Source organism: Ursus maritimus, unplaced genomic scaffold, assembly GCF_017311325.1.
Source record: "Ursus maritimus isolate PB19 unplaced genomic scaffold, ASM1731132v1 scaffold_12, whole genome shotgun sequence".
Classification (NCBI taxonomy): domain Eukaryota; kingdom Metazoa; phylum Chordata; class Mammalia; order Carnivora; family Ursidae; genus Ursus; species Ursus maritimus.
Genome location: NW_024423564.1, coordinates 32,887,905 through 32,908,257, shown reverse-complemented (window position 1 = coordinate 32,908,257; position 20,353 = coordinate 32,887,905). Strand labels below are relative to the sequence as shown.

General features: G+C 34.6%; 1 protein-coding gene across 2 annotated transcripts in view; it reads left to right on the top strand.

The window, feature by feature from the left end:
* The window catches only part of SH3GLB1 (SH3 domain containing GRB2 like, endophilin B1), a 34,390-nt gene extending 15,393 nt beyond the window's left edge, over window positions 1-18,997 (top strand). For both annotated transcript variants that reach the window (XM_040627079.1, XM_040627081.1), the window contains 6 exons: window positions 75-208; window positions 1,684-1,776; window positions 11,056-11,145; window positions 11,544-11,644; window positions 17,916-18,141; window positions 18,527-18,997. In XM_040627079.1, the coding sequence (XP_040483013.1) occupies window positions 75-208; window positions 1,684-1,776; window positions 11,056-11,145; window positions 11,544-11,644; window positions 17,916-18,141; window positions 18,527-18,634 (752 nt within the window). In that variant the 3' untranslated portion in view covers window positions 18,635-18,997. The remainder of the gene's footprint in view (window positions 1-74; window positions 209-1,683; window positions 1,777-11,055; window positions 11,146-11,543; window positions 11,645-17,915; window positions 18,142-18,526) is intronic.
* The last annotated feature ends 1,356 nt before the right edge of the window (window positions 18,998-20,353 follow it).

The following is a 20,353-nucleotide window of genomic DNA, read 5'->3' as shown; positions in this document are numbered from 1 at the left end:
TTTTTTTGTTAGTATACAAAAAAGGGAAAAAAAAAAAAAAAAAAAAAAAAAAACAACACTCTTTTCCTTTGCAGGTAATGCCCTTATTAAATGTGGAGAAACACAAAAACGAATTGGAACAGCAGACAGAGAGCTGATTCAAACATCAGCTTTAAATTTTCTCACTCCTTTAAGAAACTTTATAGAAGGAGATTACAAAACAATTGCTGTGAGTTGGAAAATGTTCCCTTTTTTTAGTAAAATAATTTATATATATATAATTACACTTTTTAATGAATAATTTGTCCTCTTACTGACTGTGTAGATGTAGCAGATTAGAAAATTTAAATAGCTAGGTACATATTCAGCAGAACACAAAGCTAACCAAAATAAAGAACTGTTGAAGGTATATACTCCATTTTTGTGTCCCTGCAGTGTTATTGAGATTACTTTACATCAATTTTTATTCATTACCAGCACTAAAATTTGTAGACAAATTCCTGGAATGATTATAAAAATATCGCACCAAATATCTCCATAGTATAGCCCTGTTAGCTATTCATTTAAACTGGGAGCCAAAAACCTAATTACTATATTTCTGGCTGTTCAACTTTCTGTTGTTTGCATCCCTAGAAGTCTGTTATCTTTTCTTCACACAGCTGTGTTTTATTGCTGAAGAAATAAATATAACTTTCCCAAGCCCGATATTATTTTTTAGGTTTTTTTTTAAGCGATGAAGAGTGAAGATCTAGGTGGATTTTTTTCCCTAAGATTTTTGAAATATTATTCTTTATTGTAAATACTACTTTAAACTTTCATTTGCAGATTTCTTATTATAAAATATTCTAGAAACTCAGTATGTTTACAATGAATTTGTCTCTGGGTTAAAAAGTACTTTGCCTGAGACAAAGGAAAAACCACCAAGTTGAAATATGACTTGAAAGATATTAGATTGTCAGTAGGATGAAATGTGATATATGAAATCTGCCTGAAAATTAATAAAGCAAGCAGTGAATTTTTATAAACTTACCCATTATGTTGAAGTTCCCCGTGAGGAATTCTCGGATACCATACTAATGTTTATTCATTATTCATTCTATAAATTTGAAATTTCCTTTTGGAGTAGTAGAGTTGCTTTCAGTGCTATGGCACATTAAGTGAGCCTGCCCAGTCCTTGAGGTAGATCTCTTCGGGTGTCAAGGAACTTTGACCTAGGCCCATACCTCTTTACCATAGGCACTTCCTAGATAAATTGTTTGAAACAGTTTATCAACCTGGGCATTACTGACATTTTGGATAGAATAGTTCTTTGTTGTAGGAGCTGTACTACATTGTAGGGGATATTTAGCAGCATCCTGGCTTCTACCTAGTAACATCTCCCCACCCCCCAGTTGTGACAACCAAGAAGATAGAGCAAAACAGTCCCTAGATGGCAAAACTGCAAAATATTAAAATAGGCATTCCTTTGTTTCTGCCATCACCTGCTATCTTTCCCAGATTTTCTAGGCATCTAGAATGTCTCCATTATTTTAAAATTGAAAACCGTAAGAAAAAGGAGTCAACTGTCACTTCATAGCCAATTTGTAATCATTGATATTTGTTTATCAAATGATTCATGTATCTGATGGAGAATGATACTTTAAATATATATGCTGTTACTGGATTTTAGCATCATTAGCCTTTTTTTCTTTTCTATATTTATAGAAAGAAAGGAAATTATTACAAAATAAGCGACTGGATTTGGATGCTGCAAAAACCAGACTAAAAAAGGCAAAAGCTGCAGAAACTAGAGCTTCAGTAAGTAGTGTTTTTTTTTTCATAGAAAAACATCTTAGGTTGATAAATTTAAAATTTGTAAAGTATTTTACTCCTATGCCATGCAAGCTACAGTCTATTACTAAGACTACAATATGATTTCAGGGTATTGTTTTTGTGTTTAAACAAACTTATCAGAACTTAATGCATCCAAATCAGTGCAAAGTAGTAGTCATATTAACAGGCAGTATTATTTCACTGATACGCCTGTTGCTAAAAAATACAAATTATAAGAGCTCCTAAATCTTTGTCATGTTCTTTAAATATCCTCAGTGATGATGGCAAATATTCTTTGGAGATAGGTTTATAGTAGTTAAGATGAGAATGAATCAAGTTTGAGATTGCTCGTGTGTGACCTAAAAATTAAACTTGACTCCCTTTCCACACGTGAGTCAAACTGACTAAAGGTATTGTCACCAAGAATAATTCCAAAACCATTCAAACATTTGCAGCATGGACTCCCAGGTGACTATTTTGAAGGGGAGGAAACCCATTTGGATACATAAGTTCTGGTATATTTTTCATAAAATCAACCTCAGAATAGTCTTTTTAAATGGAGTTGGTTAAATATTAAGTATAGTAATTTAATGATTTATATATATGTACTTATAAGTTTCTTAAAAGGTTTTATTTATAAGCTTATTAAATCTATTATTTATACTGCTTATATTTCCATTCCAAAGATTGAAGACATTAATCAGATAGTACAATATAAACAAGTCTGAATTTATTAGAGGAGGCTAACAAGTTAATTCTTAATTTATACTAAGGGATATGTTATGTCAAGAAGCATGACATTCCCCCTGCCTTTTGTTCCCAACTGACTACCACTGTCGTCATCAAGAATCATTGCCACAGTGCTGGTGGAAGACAAATGTCACTCCCTTGTTTGGGGAAAGAAGAGGTTGAGACTTGTTGTATAGTGAAATTTAAAACTAGTAAAATTGGTACTGGACAGTGATGTCTTGTGAAAGTACCCCAACACTTTATATGAGCAGAATAAATTTCTTCTAGAAATATTTTCTTCTAAATAGTTCCCCTTTTGGAGATTCTGTATTAGTTACTGCTAGAGAAGAGCTTGCTTTGACAAGACATTAAATCCAAGTTCAGTGGCTATTTCACCTCAGGATTTATCATGATGTCATCATCAAGAACACCCTAACTTCCCAAAACAGACTTTTCACAGAATCAGAAGTTTAAAAATAAAAACTGTAGGTGACAAGAGACTCTAAATTGGGATTAGTTTCTGGTTGCTGATAATAGATTTATGTGGTAAAATATAAATTGATTTTTTAAAATACTAATTTCATAATCAGGAAAAAAATGTTAAGATAAATAAGGGTCATTTGGAAATAAGTCAAAATTTCTTCATTCAAAATGCCTATATGTGCCCAATAATGATTGTAGAATGAGACTACTGTCATCAAGTGTCAATACAAAACTTTCTTTAACAAGCACTATTACAGAATAATGATAATCTTTTTTCCTGGAAAAGTTCCGGATAACTTATAGATTTAACACTGTGTAAGGTCCTTTGGTTATTCTAAATTATTTTATCATTGCTATTAAAATGTGTAAGAACTAAATAGAATAGTAGACAAATTTTGAAAGATGTTTCCTATTGATATATCCAGAAAAGATCTTGACAGTTCTTCTGTGCTGAGTATTGTTAAGGACAGATTTTTTCCATGAGAACTTACATTTAAAATAAAAATGAAAGATTATACAAGTGACTTTATTGGACAATTTCATTTGTACACAGCTTTTCTAGAATTTGTATATTGCATAAAGCAAATTTAACTATAGCCAAATATTTAAAATATTAGTTTAGGCAGAAATTCACGTTTCCTGATTGTAGTTGTGTTCTTTTCCCCTAAATAACCAACTCATTTTTGTTCAAACTTTATAGCAGTAAGTCTGAAATACTTTAGAAAGGAAGAGTCCTTTTAGTTTATTATTACATAAAGCTTTAAGATATGTCTATTATTTTGTGACCTTTGGTGGGGTTTTTTTTTTCTGTATTTCTGTTTACTTGAAGGATACAGAAAAATAGAAACCACTAGGAGTTTGTGTTTGCTTTTTTTTCTTCTTTGACACATTTCCTTATTCTTAGTTGGCAGCTTGAAGAGCTTACTCTAATCTCAGAATTTCTTTGAATTCACTTTATAAATTTCCGTGGATTGTTTTGTGAGTAATTATTTCTCTGCAAGTAAGGTTTGGGACCTGTGCGTATCAGCACTTTTTTTTAATAATTTGTTTACTAGCTTCTGTAACCTTTTGTAAAGTCTGTATCGAATTCTTATTTTGAACAAGGCGCTTTGCTGAAGAATTCAGAGATAAATAATGTAAAATCTCTACTGCCCTCAGTTCACAATCTAGTAAACTAGGTTGAACTTTTTGATCATTTAGCCCTGTCAGTAAAATATTTATGCCTGTATCCAGTATTGCTACTTTATTAACTTGTATTTTATTAGCATGTTGAAGAATGGTAAAGGAACATCAAAGGCATTTCTCAAAAATACACCAATTGAACAGAAAGAAAACCTACTTGAGTGTTTCACAATGAACAAAAACACAATTTTGAAAATAGTATAAAACTTGTCAAAGAAGCAAAGACAAAATTTCTGCATTTAAATTATAAGGCACTGACATTCATTAACCCAGCTTTAGTCTTACATAAATTTTTAAAAATTATTTTAGACTTTTGTTATTGGGAAGAAAAAAATCATCTAGTTTCAAAGCTCTCTGATACTTAGAGATTTAGACCTCAGTTTTGGATATACAAATGTGGAAAATACATCTTCAAGTAACAGTACTGTGAACGTTGCTCTGCCCACTTAAGCATTTCCACAGATGTCTAAATCTTTAATCTGTAAACTGAGCACCATCATATAACTTAACCTTAATGTGCACATACGACAATTTAAAGCTTATTAAAAATATAAGGATTGACATACCTTTCATATTTCTTCAGGGTATGCCAAGACCTGGCTGAGGCTAACTGAAAGAGAACATGGTTGAAGGCATCATATGTTCATAAAATAGAAATGATCTTTAAATAGGAAAGTTGTGGGTAGGCAGAAGGGCTTTCAGTGGTGAAAATTTAATAAAAATTGTAGGCAACTGGCAGTTTTTAAAGTGATGTGTTTTTCCTAAATGATTCTCATTTAAAATCAAGCATCAACCATGTTTTTTGTCTTTTAAAATCTGAATCTCGGAAAAGTTGAATAGGCGTCACTATGTGAAATTCCATAGAACAACATAGTTTTCTTTTTAAGTAGAAAACCATTTTATCAGCTCTCTTAATACTTGTTTGTGTGTTCTTTATTGTGAAGAAGTAATTTGTTTCACTGTGTTCATTGGTATAATGTGTTCTTTGTCTCTTACCTATGCACTTAAGCAACTAAACTCAGCTCGCCTTGAAGGAGATAACAATATGGTAAATTTCTCTTACATGCTCAACTTCCTGCATGTAAAATGGCTGAAGGTTTGTTGGCCTACCGTGTTTTCTACATCTTGAGAAAAGTGCCTTCTCTTGCTATTATCTGCATGTAAAAGTCTAAAGTAGTCAAAACCATGAGTTCATTAGTCCAAGAGAAATTACAGGGAATACTAACTGAAGTAATATTAGAACTTGAGGAAAAGAAATTCTGTGTTCTAATTGCCAAATACATTAGCTATGGCAAATTCAGATTTTAGAATATGAGTTTATATGTAAATATATAGTGCCTTTTATACCTAGTAAAAGAAATTAATTTAACTGGCACTTTGTATTTTCATTTTTGGCAAAGTTAGCAAAATTTTCTTAACTTAGAGAAAAATGTAAAGTTTACAAATTTACTTTGTTTTTCAGTATCTTTGATGTTTAACCTTTATTTTCACCCAAACTCAATGTAGAATTAATTTCTTCTGCAATTTCGTGCCAAGACACACACACACACACACACCCCATATTTCTGTAGTAGCAAGGCCCATTGCCTATCCAGTACTAATTTACTTAAGAAAGTTGCAGAATAGCGATAACTTAGGGCAAGAATCAGGAATGAGAATTGTTCTGTAGTACCCAATATATATGTTGAGCTTGATTTGAGGAAGTTTTTGAGATGTTAGCAATTTTTAATTTTGACAAAATAGAAATTCATGAAATCTGAATATAGCCCAAAAACTCATAAACATTAGCCAATAAAGATTTATAGATGTAGTGTTTGGATACCTTACTTCCATAGAAGTGTATGGAATCTGTACTCAGTTAACAATAAATTCACAGTTAATTGACTGCTTTTATTCCATTAGCATTGAGCTAAAAGGGGGGAAAATCTATGTAATAGGAATGTTTATGTACAGAATATTTAAAACTCATTTTTGTTGTTCTAAATTACTATAGTTATTGAAGCCCTGGCTAAATTAGGGCTTTCCTTAGTTAGCAAGAGAATGCATTCATTTATTTCCATTGTCCTATCTGTAGGTGAATGAAAATGTGTGAGACTATTTCAGTCATTGGTAACTTCATGTATAAATCATAGGTTTTATTTTAGATAAGACTATCCTAAACAATTAGCAAGACTTTGTTTCACATATTAGGCATCTGTTTTGCTACTGGTGTCATCTACTTATAATAAGATGTGTTTAACTCTGGTCGTTTTAAAGTCATTATATCTCAAGTTAATTGTGCCCCACCGGTGGCTATATCAATGTCTGTTTATCCTTGCTTTATTTTAGTTTCCTAAAATTCTAGAATTTTAGATCTAAATAAGAAATTAGAAATTGTTTAGTCCAAACCTTTCATTTTACAGATGAGAGAACTACAACTAAGATATTCCCAGTTTTAGAAAACTATTACTCAGTAACTTATAAAATTAGTAGAAGATTCAGAAATTAGTAGTATTAATACATATGAAGACATACTCTCACAGTATATTAAGCTGTACTGATATCGTTACTACTATGTTAATATAATTCTGGAAAAGGAGAGTATACCCTTTGAAATAAAATAATTACACTTTTCTATACTAAGTTGTAGAAAATGTTAAATTCCAACTTTCTTTCATGCTCTATATTTTTCTCTAATTTTTAATGCTGGCTAGATTTGGGCAGAGGAAGTGACAAAAGTAAGTAAATTATTAAACTACAGAATTATGAAGCAATTTGATTGTTACTCATTCAGTAAATATTTATTGGACAGCAGCCATGGGGCCAGTCATAGTCTTTGTTACTACTATCTTATAAAATCTGAAAATGATTGTAGAAAGCTCGATCTGCTTGGCTAGTAGTAGTTCCACAAAGCAGTGGAACAATGTTACAGAGATGTGCTTTGCACACACTCTGATACAATGTTACAGTAAGTAGTAATCTTGCCAGAAGATAGTTTAAATACTTCATTTACTCACATGACAATAATGTAAAATACATTTTACACCATGTCTTGTATATTCTGTGATTGAATATATCATATGTCACACAAATGAATTTCGTAGGTAACTGAAGCTTGTTCTCTCCAGCACCAGAGCTAAGTCTTCTGTCACTCTAGTTGAAAATATTTGTAAAATAGTATTTTACTGCTCTATTAAATACAGGATAGCATATATTTATTTTTACAGTTAGGGTATGAATGTGCATTATTGTACTGTTTAACAATTAGATCGTTGTTCGTTTTTGAAATATGTTGTCTCCTCCCTCACTGTCAGACTGTCACTTTTGGAAGCTGTCCATATGACTGCTGGTAGTAGTCCCTCTTTCCATGTTACCATTTCTAATCTTTTCTAGGATGGGAAATAAAATAGTTAAGCAACAATTTAAGGAATAAATTATGACTTTAGTGTAGTTTTTTTTTTTTTTTTAAGATTTTATTTATTTATTTGACAGAAGAGAGCCAGCGAGAGAGGGAATACAAGCAGGGGGAGTGGGAGAGGGAGAAGCAGGCTTCCCACTGATCAGGGAGCCCAATGAGGCTCAGTCCCAGGACCCTGAGATCATGACCTGAGCCAAGGGCAGACGCTTAACGACTGAGCCACCCAGGTGCCCCTTTAGTGTAGATTTGTTTCAGAAGCATTTTTTATTTACTCCTTATGTTCAGGCCTACCAAAATTTAACCTCCAGATGAGGACAGTGCTAAAGATTGAGGGCAGGTGATAATTGTGGCCCCTGACTTTTTCTCTGTTTTTCCCCCCAGGCATTAACTTTTTATTTTCTGACTTCGTAGGATTGCTGCCTATACAGTCTATTCCATGCATAGGTTATGGGGGTTTTGATTCTGTGAATTGGAAATCCAGTGTGAAATTGTTGATGCCTGCTCTCATCCCCCTTTGTAGTATCCATTTATCAACTTACAGTTCTCCCTTGGCCTCTGATTTTTTCCTGAACCTCTAGCTTGAAAAGAGGACGGAGTAACGTGGAACAGAATATAGGTTGAACAATAAAACCAGGGTCTCTTCCACTCTGGTTAGCATACAGATACATCAAAAAATTTCCGATTCTGCAGTCTAAGTTTGGGAAATATGTGATATGATGGGAAGACACTCATGAAACAAATATTTACATTGTGTATGTGTGTGTGTGTGTGTGTATAAAACTTAAGAATATATAAAAATGGATCTGCCATTTTATAATTTAAAATATGTATAAATTTAAAACTTCATTTTCCTCAAATATTTTAAGATTTAAGCTTATAGAAAAAAACAGTTAACAGAACAAAATTGTCCTGTCACAGCAAATACATCAGAAGCATGGCCAAAATTTCTAGCTTACAATTACCCAGACCTGATATCACAGATCAGCAAATTCTTGTCCTTTCTCCAACTTACATCTTAAAAGAATTCTTGCTTCCCTAACCCAAGTTATGCTGTCATACACTCTGGCAGGAGAACATCTCTTCCCTAGAACTCTATATATCTTAACTATAAAATTAAGTCAGGGAATGAGGTCTTTTGGAGGACAGAATAAAAACCTTTTAAATTCATTGTCTTTCTTTAAGTTCTTTTTGTCTTTCTAATATGGAGCATTCTCTTCCTAAGTAAATTCACTATGCCAAACCTTGATTTCAGTTACCTCTGCCTCTCAGATTAATTACGATCATTATGTGTGTCAGAAGTAGAGATGGTTTGGGAGATTTGACTACAACCACCCAGGCATGCACTGACACTTGTTCAAGAAGTGAGATTCATTTCCTTCCTGTCATTTACCTTTTCTAAATACAAAGTCTAAATTGTGCAAAGAATGACTTCCTAGGCTTTGTAATGTGCCTTTCTTCATAATTAAATAATTTATATTTTGCTCAAACATGGAAGACTGACCCCTTATACTTTCTGAGATCATTTTATAACTTTTTCCACTTCATGCTCAAACTTCCCAGTCACTTAATCTGTTACCTAGTTCAGTTGCTTGCACCTTATATAGAAATATTGCCATTTAGAAGGCTTTTTGCCATTTCTCCTAAAGGCCATTAAATCAAATTGTACTTTTTATAAAGACCCACATGGAACTAGTCGTGTTTACTTTTAAAGTTCATTTATTTTTGGTTTACTATGGTTACTTCGACTAATCAAAACTTTTTTGTATTCAACCAATCAGAACAGTAAATAATGTAAATGTAACACTGAAGTGATTGGTTTTCCTTAACACTTTACTTAGGAAGATCATTGATTCTTCTGATTTTGACTTGATTTTCTACTTCATACGAGCTTCTAAATGAAGCTTACTTCAGCCCTGTTATCAAAGCACTATGCATTCTGGTTTCAGTCAAGTAAAATTTAATGTTAACTCTTGAATTATTGAGTAATTCAAACTTATTTCCATAAGTCCAATATAGTGGTCACTTCTAATCAGCTCTGCCAGGTCTGCTGCCAGTGGGGTGAGAATGACTATAGCAACTGATGATCTATTTTGCTGCTACTTCCTTTTTGACTGGTTCACTAGGTTAACTCTTGCCACCAAAAGGTGAAGGAGAGGGACATGGGGTGTTCAAGGTAAAAGTTTAGACCTAATTTTATACTTACTGCAGTCTTGGAAATATTTTAATTACTTGGATGGGGGTGGGTATTTATTCTGGAGAGGTAGTAGAAGATAGCATTATTTAACGACATTATCACCACTGAGGATTCCCAATGTGAGATAAGCTAACTATTTTGCGTGAGCTGTGAGATTTTATTTTTTTCTTCCTCACTTACTACCAACCAACTCTGGCTAAAGGTTTAAGACGTTTTTTGCCAGTATTTACTATTTTTAGGTCCTGTTGATTTTTTAGTGAACTCTTTTGTACCAGCACAGAACCTGTATCAGAGGACTGAATCTAGTAGTAGTGGTGTGCTGTTATATACACCTTTTTCCAGCTCGGAGGTCAATGACTTCACCTTGGTAGCTTAAAGTGAGCTGTGGATGGAGTATTTGTACCATGAAAATCAGCACATTAGAACTCACCCCTCCACTCCCAGCCAGTTTACCAGCACACTACTGATTAAAGGTCCCTCATAACTTGCAGAAATACCCTAGCATATCTTATATATAATAGTGATGCTTAAGACATATTTTATGCAAAGTTTGGAAAGAAAACTGAAAAAAAAAAGTCACTTAGAAAGAGTCCTTTGAAAGAAGCTAAGAACTGTGTGCCTAGAAACAAATAATATGTTTAGTAACTGAACAGAAGAGGTTAAAATCCTGTGGCTTCACTCTGAAGTTTTTTCATTTGAGATTAGAGACTATCTTTAACTTCAAAGTCAAGTAGCTATAGTAATAATAGAGAATTTTTTAACAATTTTTTTAAGGATTTTATTTATTTGAGACAGATACGAGAGAGAGAGAGCATGAGCAGGGGAAGAGGCAGAGGGAAGGGAGAAGCAGACTCCCCGCTGAGCCAGGAGCCCCATGTGGGGCTACACGGGCATCATGACCTGAGCCAAAGGCAGACGCTTACCGTCTGAGCCACCCAGGAGAATTTTTTGAAATATTATTTTATACGTATAAGCCAATATTCTTAAAATGTTATGACAGTTATTGACTGTCCCATAGAAGTGTTTCTAGGCTTTTATGTAAATGCCATTAAGCTTTGACATTAGTAGATTCTTTTGAGTGAAGTACTGGTAAGGAATTGGGTAATGTAGAAAAGCTAAGGTGTAGAAAACAGGGACCAGTTTAAACACAAAGCACAATCAGGGAATTGCCAGCTTCTCATTTGGGGTTTACTTGGGGGATTTTTAAACTATCTAAATAAATGTACATAAAATGGACTAAGTCCTCTAATAAAATTCTAAAACTATGTTCCAATTTAAGTCTGAACAGGAATTGAGAATAACTCAAAGTGAATTTGATCGTCAAGCAGAGATTACAAGACTTCTGCTAGAGGGAATCAGCAGTACGCATGTGAGTGTTCATTCACTGGAAATTCATTTGAAACAGAAGACTTTGATGGTCCGAAGGCACTTTGAGGGGGAAAACTGAACTTCAAAACTTTTTCAGTCATTTATCAAGGAAATTTAAATTGTGGCCCTTTCCGAGATATATGAAGAAATATTTTAAATTTTTGTTTACACTTCATCACCTAGTTCTCCCACCATCAAGTCCGTTTGTTGGTTTTTGTTGGCTACATAGTTTGTTCTTACACTGTTAACCGAGGTCAGCCTTGATAAGCCTTGTAGTAAGTAGAATGCTTAGATACTGGTGATTCTTCCTGAGTACAGGTTGTGCTCTGTTTCCCCTTGGAATTTAACACTTTTAAGTAGATTGTAGAGTTAAGAAGTAACTGTAACTTTCCTTTACAGGCCCATCATCTCCGCTGTCTGAATGACTTTGTGGAAGCCCAGATGACTTACTATGCACAATGTTACCAGTACATGTTAGACCTCCAGAAACAACTGGGAAGGTTGTAATTTCCTTTTCACACATGAAACTCCTGATAAGAGAAGAAATTCAGATTTTTGCGTATGAACTAATAATAGAGGTGAAGATTAGAAGAATTAAAGGCGTTTATTAGCTTGCTTAAAGTCAGATTTTTTTTTTTAAGGACAGGGATGAGAACATAATTTAAGTGAATACTTTTTTAGTGCTGTATAAAGAAAACTTTAAAGTGTTTGAAGTTCACTTCTCTCTTAAAATACCTTCCAGTTAGTTGAGAAAGATTACATTTACACTTATTTGCCCTTAGAGATAAGCTAATTTATACTTCTTCATTACTTGTTCACTGTTTTAAAGAAAAGTTTTAGAATACTCTATAACACCTCAAGTCCATGATGTAATTATTAAAAATTCTATTTTAATATACCTTAAAGCAAAATGATAGCACAAAATGCACATAGCTCATTCATTCATTCATCAAATGTTTATTGAATACCTGTCATATACCAGGCACTGTTCTGTATTCTAAGATTATATAAGCAAGCAGAATAGGCAAAGTTGCTTACCCTTATGGAGCTCACATGGTAAGGTGACACTAGAAATAAAATGAGGTATAGGACAAATGTGGTCTCTGCTAGGTCTAGGTAGAAATACCTAGTTATTTAAAGTCTAGGTAGAAATGAAGGCCATTGACAGATAAGCCAAGTAGGTGGTAAGAGGAAAAGTAGAGGTGCAGGTTTCTGTGAAGGACCTCTAACTTTGACTCAGGTGGATCTGACAAAATTTCACAGGTGACATTATTTTCGTGGGAATAATCTAGATGAAGAAAGGAACAGGGATGAATATTCCAGACAAAGGAAGAACGTGTATGAAAAAGCCAGAGAAAAGAGAGAGGGGCAAGTTCAGGGAACTGACAGTAGTTTGTTCTGGTTGGAGCATACATAGTGTTTGAGTTAAGAATGGAATGGTAGATAAGGCTACAAGAGTGAAACAAGGTCATGTCACCAATGACCTGTAACGTAAGTAGTGATAAGGCGTTTGAGATTTATGTAGTGAGGAGCCATTAAAGCAAGGGAGTGATACGTAATATTTGAAGGAGAAATATCAGAAGAAGTTATTTTCAAGGAATACGTTTTTTAAAAATCACTTTGGTGTTCTTTTTTGCATATTAATCTTTTAAAACTAGACCTAGAACAAAATTAGGCACATCCACAAAACCAATTTTAGATTTTAAAGATGACTCGTAGCCTGATACCATTGGTTATTCCAATAGGATTTATAGAAGATTTATGCTTCTGTATATTTGACATTTTGTTAATGGTATTCAGTATCTGAAAGCAGAATACCACTTTATCCCCACATCATTACAACTATTTTAAGCCCAGGAAGCCTTAATACTTCTTTTCACTTTGTCCTGGTACTCTGGGAGTGCAGCAAAGGAATTGCCATTGTTACCATTCATATTTGTACTCTGCTTAAAGCCGCACAAATGCTTGGAACTCTGGCATTCAAACAAAATGCTAGTTATTGCACTTTTGGATAAGCTCAAACATTACAGAGTGAAATGGGTACTGTTGTTCTAGGAGAGAAAGTCTAGCTTATCTCTCTGCCCTCAAAGAATTAGATTACTGGTAAAGACCAATCATAGAGAGTGGGGGGGGGAATTTAGGTCTTTAATGTTGCAAGTTATGCTCTTTAAGAGAGTATATAGAACTATTCAAATGCAGAACTGGACAGATCATCCAAAGCCACACTAATTCAGAAGCTATTTCTGAAGAACAGAACCAGGTTGTAATGTTAATGGTTGTAATAGAGTGTTGGGAGGAGGAGGAGTAACTGAGTAACAGCAGTCAGTGAGGAAGGGCTCCAGTTGTCCCCAGGCACTCCTCTAGACACCTCATATGTAACGTGATAGTCCTCACACCAGTGAGGGTTGGTATTTGTATCCACATTTTACCGATGAGGAAACGGAAGCACTAATCACAAAATTAGTAAATGTATTTTATTTTTAAATAATTAGAGGGTTTTACTATATCAAGCTACAGTGGCAGAAAGTCTGTAGTTTTTAAAATCTATCAATAAAAGTTCTTAGAAGCTGAAAATGGTCTTTCAGGGTTTGGTTGTTGTTTGGTTGGGGTTTTTGTTTTTCTTTTTACCATTAATTCACCAAAATTGACACAGGGGGACCTCAGTGGTAAACAAAGGCTAATTATACTAGTAAATTTGAAAGTAAAATTCCATGGTTAGAATGACTTTAAAAACCACACATATTTGGGGAATGAGCTTATTTTTTTTTTAATCTTCAGCAATGTATGTATGTAGTCACGGCTGAGAAACTGAGTTCACTGAGGAAGAGATGCTAGGAAAGGTGTTCCTAACTTCAGAGTAAAACCTGAATTAGAAATGAGGTTTTTTTTGTCATTAGAACCCTGTTATCCATCAGAGAATTATTTGCTTTAACTTTTAAAAATGCGCTATTCCAGGCATGAAGGGTACAGTTTAAACAAAGCAGACCAAACCCGTGTCTTCATTGCACCTACATTCTATTTGGAGGCAGAGGGGAGTAGAAAATCAATATGTATGTGAATTACATAGTATATTAGAAGGTGATAAATGCTATGGAGAAAAATAAGCAAGGAAGTATCTTGGTTAGGAGTAGAGGTTTGCACTAGTTAGGGAAGACAGACTTGAAAGATGAAAGGAAGCAAAGCAGGCAGGCAGGCAGGCATCTGAGAGAAAATGCTCCAGGAGAGTGTACAGTAAGTAGAAAAACCCTGCAGCAGGAACATAGCTGTGGTGTTCAGGCAGCAGTAAGGAGGGCTTGGCTGGAGATGAATTGAGGAAACAGGAAGCTGGGACGGACACAAAGGGCTTTGGCCTTTACTCAGAGATGAGGAACCTTTGGAGGGTTTTGCGCTAAGGAGTGATATGATTCGATTAGCATTTGGTAGGATCATTCCTGCTCCTCTATTAAAGATAAATGTTAGGGGGCAAGGGTGGAAGCTAACAGACCTGTTTAGAACCGATTACAGTAATTTAGCCAATAATGCAGTCAGTCAGGAGATGATGGTGGCTTGGATCGGGTGATTGTGGTAGATGTGGTAGAAGCGGTCAAACCCTGGGTGTGTTTTAAAGGTAGAACCAGCAGGATTTGCTGACAGACTTCATTTATATGGGGCTTAGGGGAGTCCAGATTTACTGCAGGTGTTTGGCCTAAACAACTGAAAGAATGGAGCTGTAGTTAATGAAAGTAGAGAATGCCACAGGAGGAGCAGGTTGGGGTGGTATACTGGAAGCCCAGTTTTTTTATTTGAAGTTTGAAATGTCTATCAGACATCTAAGTAGAGATACCCAGTTGTAGGACATGCAGGTCTGGAGTTTGGGGGCTAAATTAGAGATATAAGTTAGAAAGTGGTCAGCTTATCAAGGATATTTAAATCTGAGACCAGATGAAGGGCTGTCAGTGTAGGTAGAGAAAAGAAGAAGGCTAAGGGCTGAGCCCTGAAGTACTCCCAACACAGAGAGCTTACGGAAGCAGTGGTATGGAATGAACAGTGAGGTAAGATAGGTAAACTAAGAGTGTGGCCTGGAAGTCAGGTGACGAAGACAGGAAAGTGGAGGGAAAGGATCCACTGTGATCATTAGCCAAGTGAAATGAGAAACGTTAATAGACCATTGGATTTAGAACACTGAAGTCATTGCTGACCTGGACAAGAGTAGTTGTAATGGAACAATGGAGGCAAAAGCTTGTCTATAATATAAAAGAACAAAAGGAGAGGGACTGTGATGGTGAGTTTAGATAAGTCTTTGAAAGGAGTTTTGGTGTAAAGAGGAACAGAAAAATGAAGCAGTAGCCAGAGGAGAAAGTGGGTCTAGGAGATTTCTGTTTTTTTAAGGTAGGAGAAATAAGCATATTTGTAAGCTGATGAAAATGATACAGTACATGGAGAAATATAGCATGGGAAAGAAAAGGAAGAATTACTAATGTGATATTCTTGAGAGGAGAAAGAAGGTGAGATTTTTGTGCAGAGGTGAAGAAATTAGCCATGAAGTGTAGACAGCTCATCTGTAGTAAGAGGAGAGATGATCACAAAGCATAGATGTTTCCTGATTCTTTTTTTTTTTTTAAAGATTTTATTTATTTATTCGAGAGAGATAGAGACAGCCAGCGAGAGAGGGAACACAAGCAGGGGGAGTGGGAGAGGAAGAAGCAGGCTCACAGCAGAGGAGCCCGATGTGGGGCTCGATCCCATAACGCCGGGATCACGTCCTGAGCCGAAGGCAGACGCTTAACCGCTGTGCCACCCAGGCGCCCCAAGATGTTTCCTGATTCTTTTTCCTCTCAGTTCAAAAGGAAACAACTCATCAGCTGAGTATAAAGGTTAGGGGAGAATTGCTAGAATTTTGAGGATGGATGAAATAGTCATCAAAAGAATGGAAAGTGAATGGACTAGAGAAATGTAGTATAATTGCTAGGCAGCATTTTGGACCCACTTGAGGTTCCTATTCATAAATTGAGGGTAAGGCCAGACAACTTGGGTTTTGTACATTTCTCCTCTCAAATTAAGTACATGGATACTGAGTAGGTTAATAGGGAGGTTTTTAGCAAATGAGTAGGATGAAGTGAGGAGCTTAGGAGATGAAGGCATATGCAGGTGGGTGATTATAATTAACCATGGCCATGAAGGGCGTATTGGTAGGATCAGAGATAGTAGGTCTATGGTAGGACAGTAGATTCACTCTAGGCTTGTTGAAGTGAGTGTACTAGGGGGGAAAATGGTCAGAAAATGAGATGTTGGAAATTGTGGTTATTGCAAAGGTTACAGTTTTTGGAATTGCTAAGGTCTAGATGAGGCAGTGGAAATGGGCAGCTGAACTAGAGGGATTAGGCACAGAAAGAGAAGGTATCATGGATCTGAAAGGCCAAAGTGTTAGAAGTATTAGTTCTATATGGATATTAAAATCTTCAAGAATAAAGATACAGTGTCAGCGAGCCAGGAGCTAAAATCTTGTAGAAGTGAAGGGAAAGGAATGAGACATCTGTAGATGATTGCAAAAAGAAATGGAGGGTAGTATATAGTCAAATAACATGAAATTCAAAGATTAGGCAGGATTGGTTAGAAGAGTGTAGAAATGGTAATGAGGAACGTACAACTCCGACTCCCATCCACCTCTAGGTTCAATGATAAAAGGAGTGTGAAAGATAAACACAGGGTAAGAGGCTAAAGTGAAGGTTTAGAGAAGAGATTTTAAGGCTAAATGGAATTATGCTCCTGGCTGACCACAATTTCCAGGTCGCACAGTGGTCATAAAGAGAAGAAGGAAATTTTATGGAGGAATGAATTTCACTCACCTTAACAGATGAAGCCTTTTATATTTATTAAAATTTAAATCTGAATTTTCATAGGAAACTAAATGGATGAGAATGAATATAGGCCAGCCATTTTTGCTGTTTTCCATTTAGTATTAGAGAAAGAGTAGCTTTACAATAAACTGAAAATTTTAATTATCTTTATTTATAAGCAAATCAGTTACAGAGATTTTACTTATTTCTAATAAAACTTTTATTTTTACCCCCTAAAAAATACAAGACAGAATGAATTTGTGAAATTTGCCCTGTTCTCCCATTGAGTCTTCATTATGATAATTATTAGTCATAACATAGTATTTGAATGCCCATGTCCTCCCCTGTCTGTATGTCCAAAAAGGAGTGGTATTGTTTTATCTTAGTGTCTTCAGCTTGTGGTCCAGATTCTGGACATGTAGATACTCCATAAATGTTTGTCATCTGAATAAATAGAAAAATGTGATAGGATCAGTTTTATCAAAGAGTTTGGCTATTCTGGTATTTCTCAAAGAATTGAGAAAACTTCACTCTTGTGATAATATCTAATATAGAAGTAGTTTTTCATTGATATTTTTATTTAACAACTCTTAAAGGCAGGAAAAGATTAATAAAACATACTAGTAAAAGTTTTTTGGAAGTGTTTTAAGGTTAAACTCATTTTTTTTTTCAGGAAAAAAACAGCATTTTTTTTTTTTTTTACTTTATAATTGTAAAGACAGCTTGAAAAAAACTTTCAAGGACTTATATTTGGAAAATACCAGAATTTTCTGTAGTGCAACTGGCCCAAGAAGCATCAGTTAGATAGCAACCTTTGTCATTAAAATATTACTGACGTCTGTAAATCTTTAGCCAAAGTGGAAGTTAGTAGAAAGTAAACACTGCCACCAAGTGGTGGTATTCAGAATCTCTTAGTCACTTGAAAATAGATAATTGGCCATTTTCTTTTCAACAGTTTTCCATCCAATTATTGTAACAACAATCAAACTTCTGTGGCACCCGTGCCATCTGCTTCATCAAATGTGATTGGGTCTTCTGCCTTGACTTCAACAAGTGGCCTAGTAATCGCCTCTCCTACCAACCTCATAGACCTTAAGGAGTGCAGTGGCAGCAGGAAGGCCAGGGTTCTGTATGATTATGATGCTGCAAACAGTAGTGAATTATCACTTCTGGCAGATGAGGTAAGTAATATATGGGTATAATAAAACCTGTATCATAGATTAACATACCTTCTAGTATTACAAAATGCAAATGCCTCATTACTTACTTGGAAGTAGTTTATCGTGATTACTTTCATAGATTTAAGATGGTTATATTAACATTTTGTAAAAAATTTAACTACTGTCCTAACAAAATAGAATATCACAGAAGTATTTAAAGCTTTTAACTGCTAAGTAACTAGAAGATTTCTAAAACTGCCTCTAATAAAACCCTTTATCTTTTAGCAAAATTGATAATTTTAAAAAACTTCAGTAATGAATAGTTTAAACAGATTACAAATCTGACTACTCTTCTATGTGCTTATTTTTTAACATAGTTAATAACTTGAAATATTTTATTTTGTAGGTGATCACTGTGTTCAGTGTTGTTGGAATGGATTCAGACTGGCTAATGGGGGAAAGGGGAAATCAGAAGGGCAGGGTGCCGATTACCTACTTAGAACTGCTCAATTAAATAGGTGGACTATGGAAAGATTACCCATCATGACACCAGTATTTATATACAATTAACTCTAAATAAAGCAGGTTTAAGTATCTTCCATGTTAATATTCTTAGGAGACTGAAAAGAAAATACCAGCCATCAGAAACCAGCCTTTCTGCCAATAAAATTGCATGGTAAATATTTCATTACTGAATTTATGTTAGTGCTTTCATGCCAAGAATGTTTTCTTACAAAATTCTCTTTCTACTGAGGTTTCACTAATAAGCAGCTTCTACTTTTGAGCTCCAACTTAAAGCAGAAGAACTGTTTTCTACTGAATTTTTCATTAATGGCAAGCTTTTTCTTTTATGTAAAATAAATTTATTGTGAATTGATATCAGTGACTCATTTATTAGGTATAATTAATAGCCAAAGAATAAAATTAAGATTTGTTTTAAGCTGTCGGTTTAAAAAGAGCTGTAGGATATAAGCCTCTTTTATGGAAAATATAGTATTTCTGAATGTTTCCATAAACAGAAATGCAGTTATACAATGTTTACCTTGTTTTCCAACAGAAATTGAATTATTTCAATACTATATCTCAGTGGTTTATTTTGGGGGCTTTTGGGGTTTTTAGTAAACACTACTGAATGATTTCTTCTAAATTTAAGAAAAAAATAGTCCTTGAAAAGCATTACCATACTCTGTTATATTTTCAGTTAAGTTCTGCAACATCTGGAACAAGTTCATTTCGCTAATCAATTTTTTTTAGGATTGTTCAGTTGGCACAATTTAATGCATAATCAGAATCAGATCTGTTAAAAACATACTTCAGTAAAGAGGATTTGTTGTTCATAAGAATAAATTCTTATGGAATCAAAAAATGGAGTAGTGCAACTACACCCATCATAGAGGAAAATTGTATACAAAAAGAATACATTTTTGGTTACTCTAAGCCTAGTAATTTTGCATATTTATTAATGAACTTAGGTTATCTTGATCAGGATCTCTGGTTATGAAATATGCTAATGAAATTATTAGTGCCACACTTGCAGTCAGAAAATTGCTGTTTGGACCATTGCTGTGAATCAGATTGTTTCCACATTAGGCCTTCTACATTCATTCTCATTCATTCATTCATTCATTCATTCTTCATTCATTGTTGAGGGCCAGGCACTATGCTGATCCTATCTGTATCCCCAGGATGCATAGCCCATTCCCCTGCAGACCTTAAAGACCAGTGGAGAATACAGAAAAATAAGCAGTTTCCATATAACAGAATCCATGTCATGATAGAAGAAATACAGGGTACTGTGTTTGGGAAATTTGGGTGTCACCTAATTCAGATTTGGGGAGTAGGAGATGGTTTGGAGAAGAAGTGTTCCAGGCAGAGGGAAAAAGATATGCCGGTCTGGAGCCAAGAGAATGTAGCATATTCTGACAAAAGTAGTTCAGTCTGGCTTACACATGAAGTTTGTACAAAAGTGTAGTTCATTTCTTCAGAGAATTTTTGGTACTTTAAAAAATGATGAACACTTAACACAAAAGGTATGTTAAAATGTGTTTAAGAGCCCCTAATAAGAGCTTTGTAAACATGTTGATAATAATTCACAGTCCAAACTTTAACAGTAGTTGTTACCCTCTTATTTCTGTGCTAAGACACATTCCTCTGCAATTTTATAATTGTACAGACACTTTGATTCACACTGTGAATCACCATACTCTTAACCCTAAAAGCTGTTTAAGTTGGT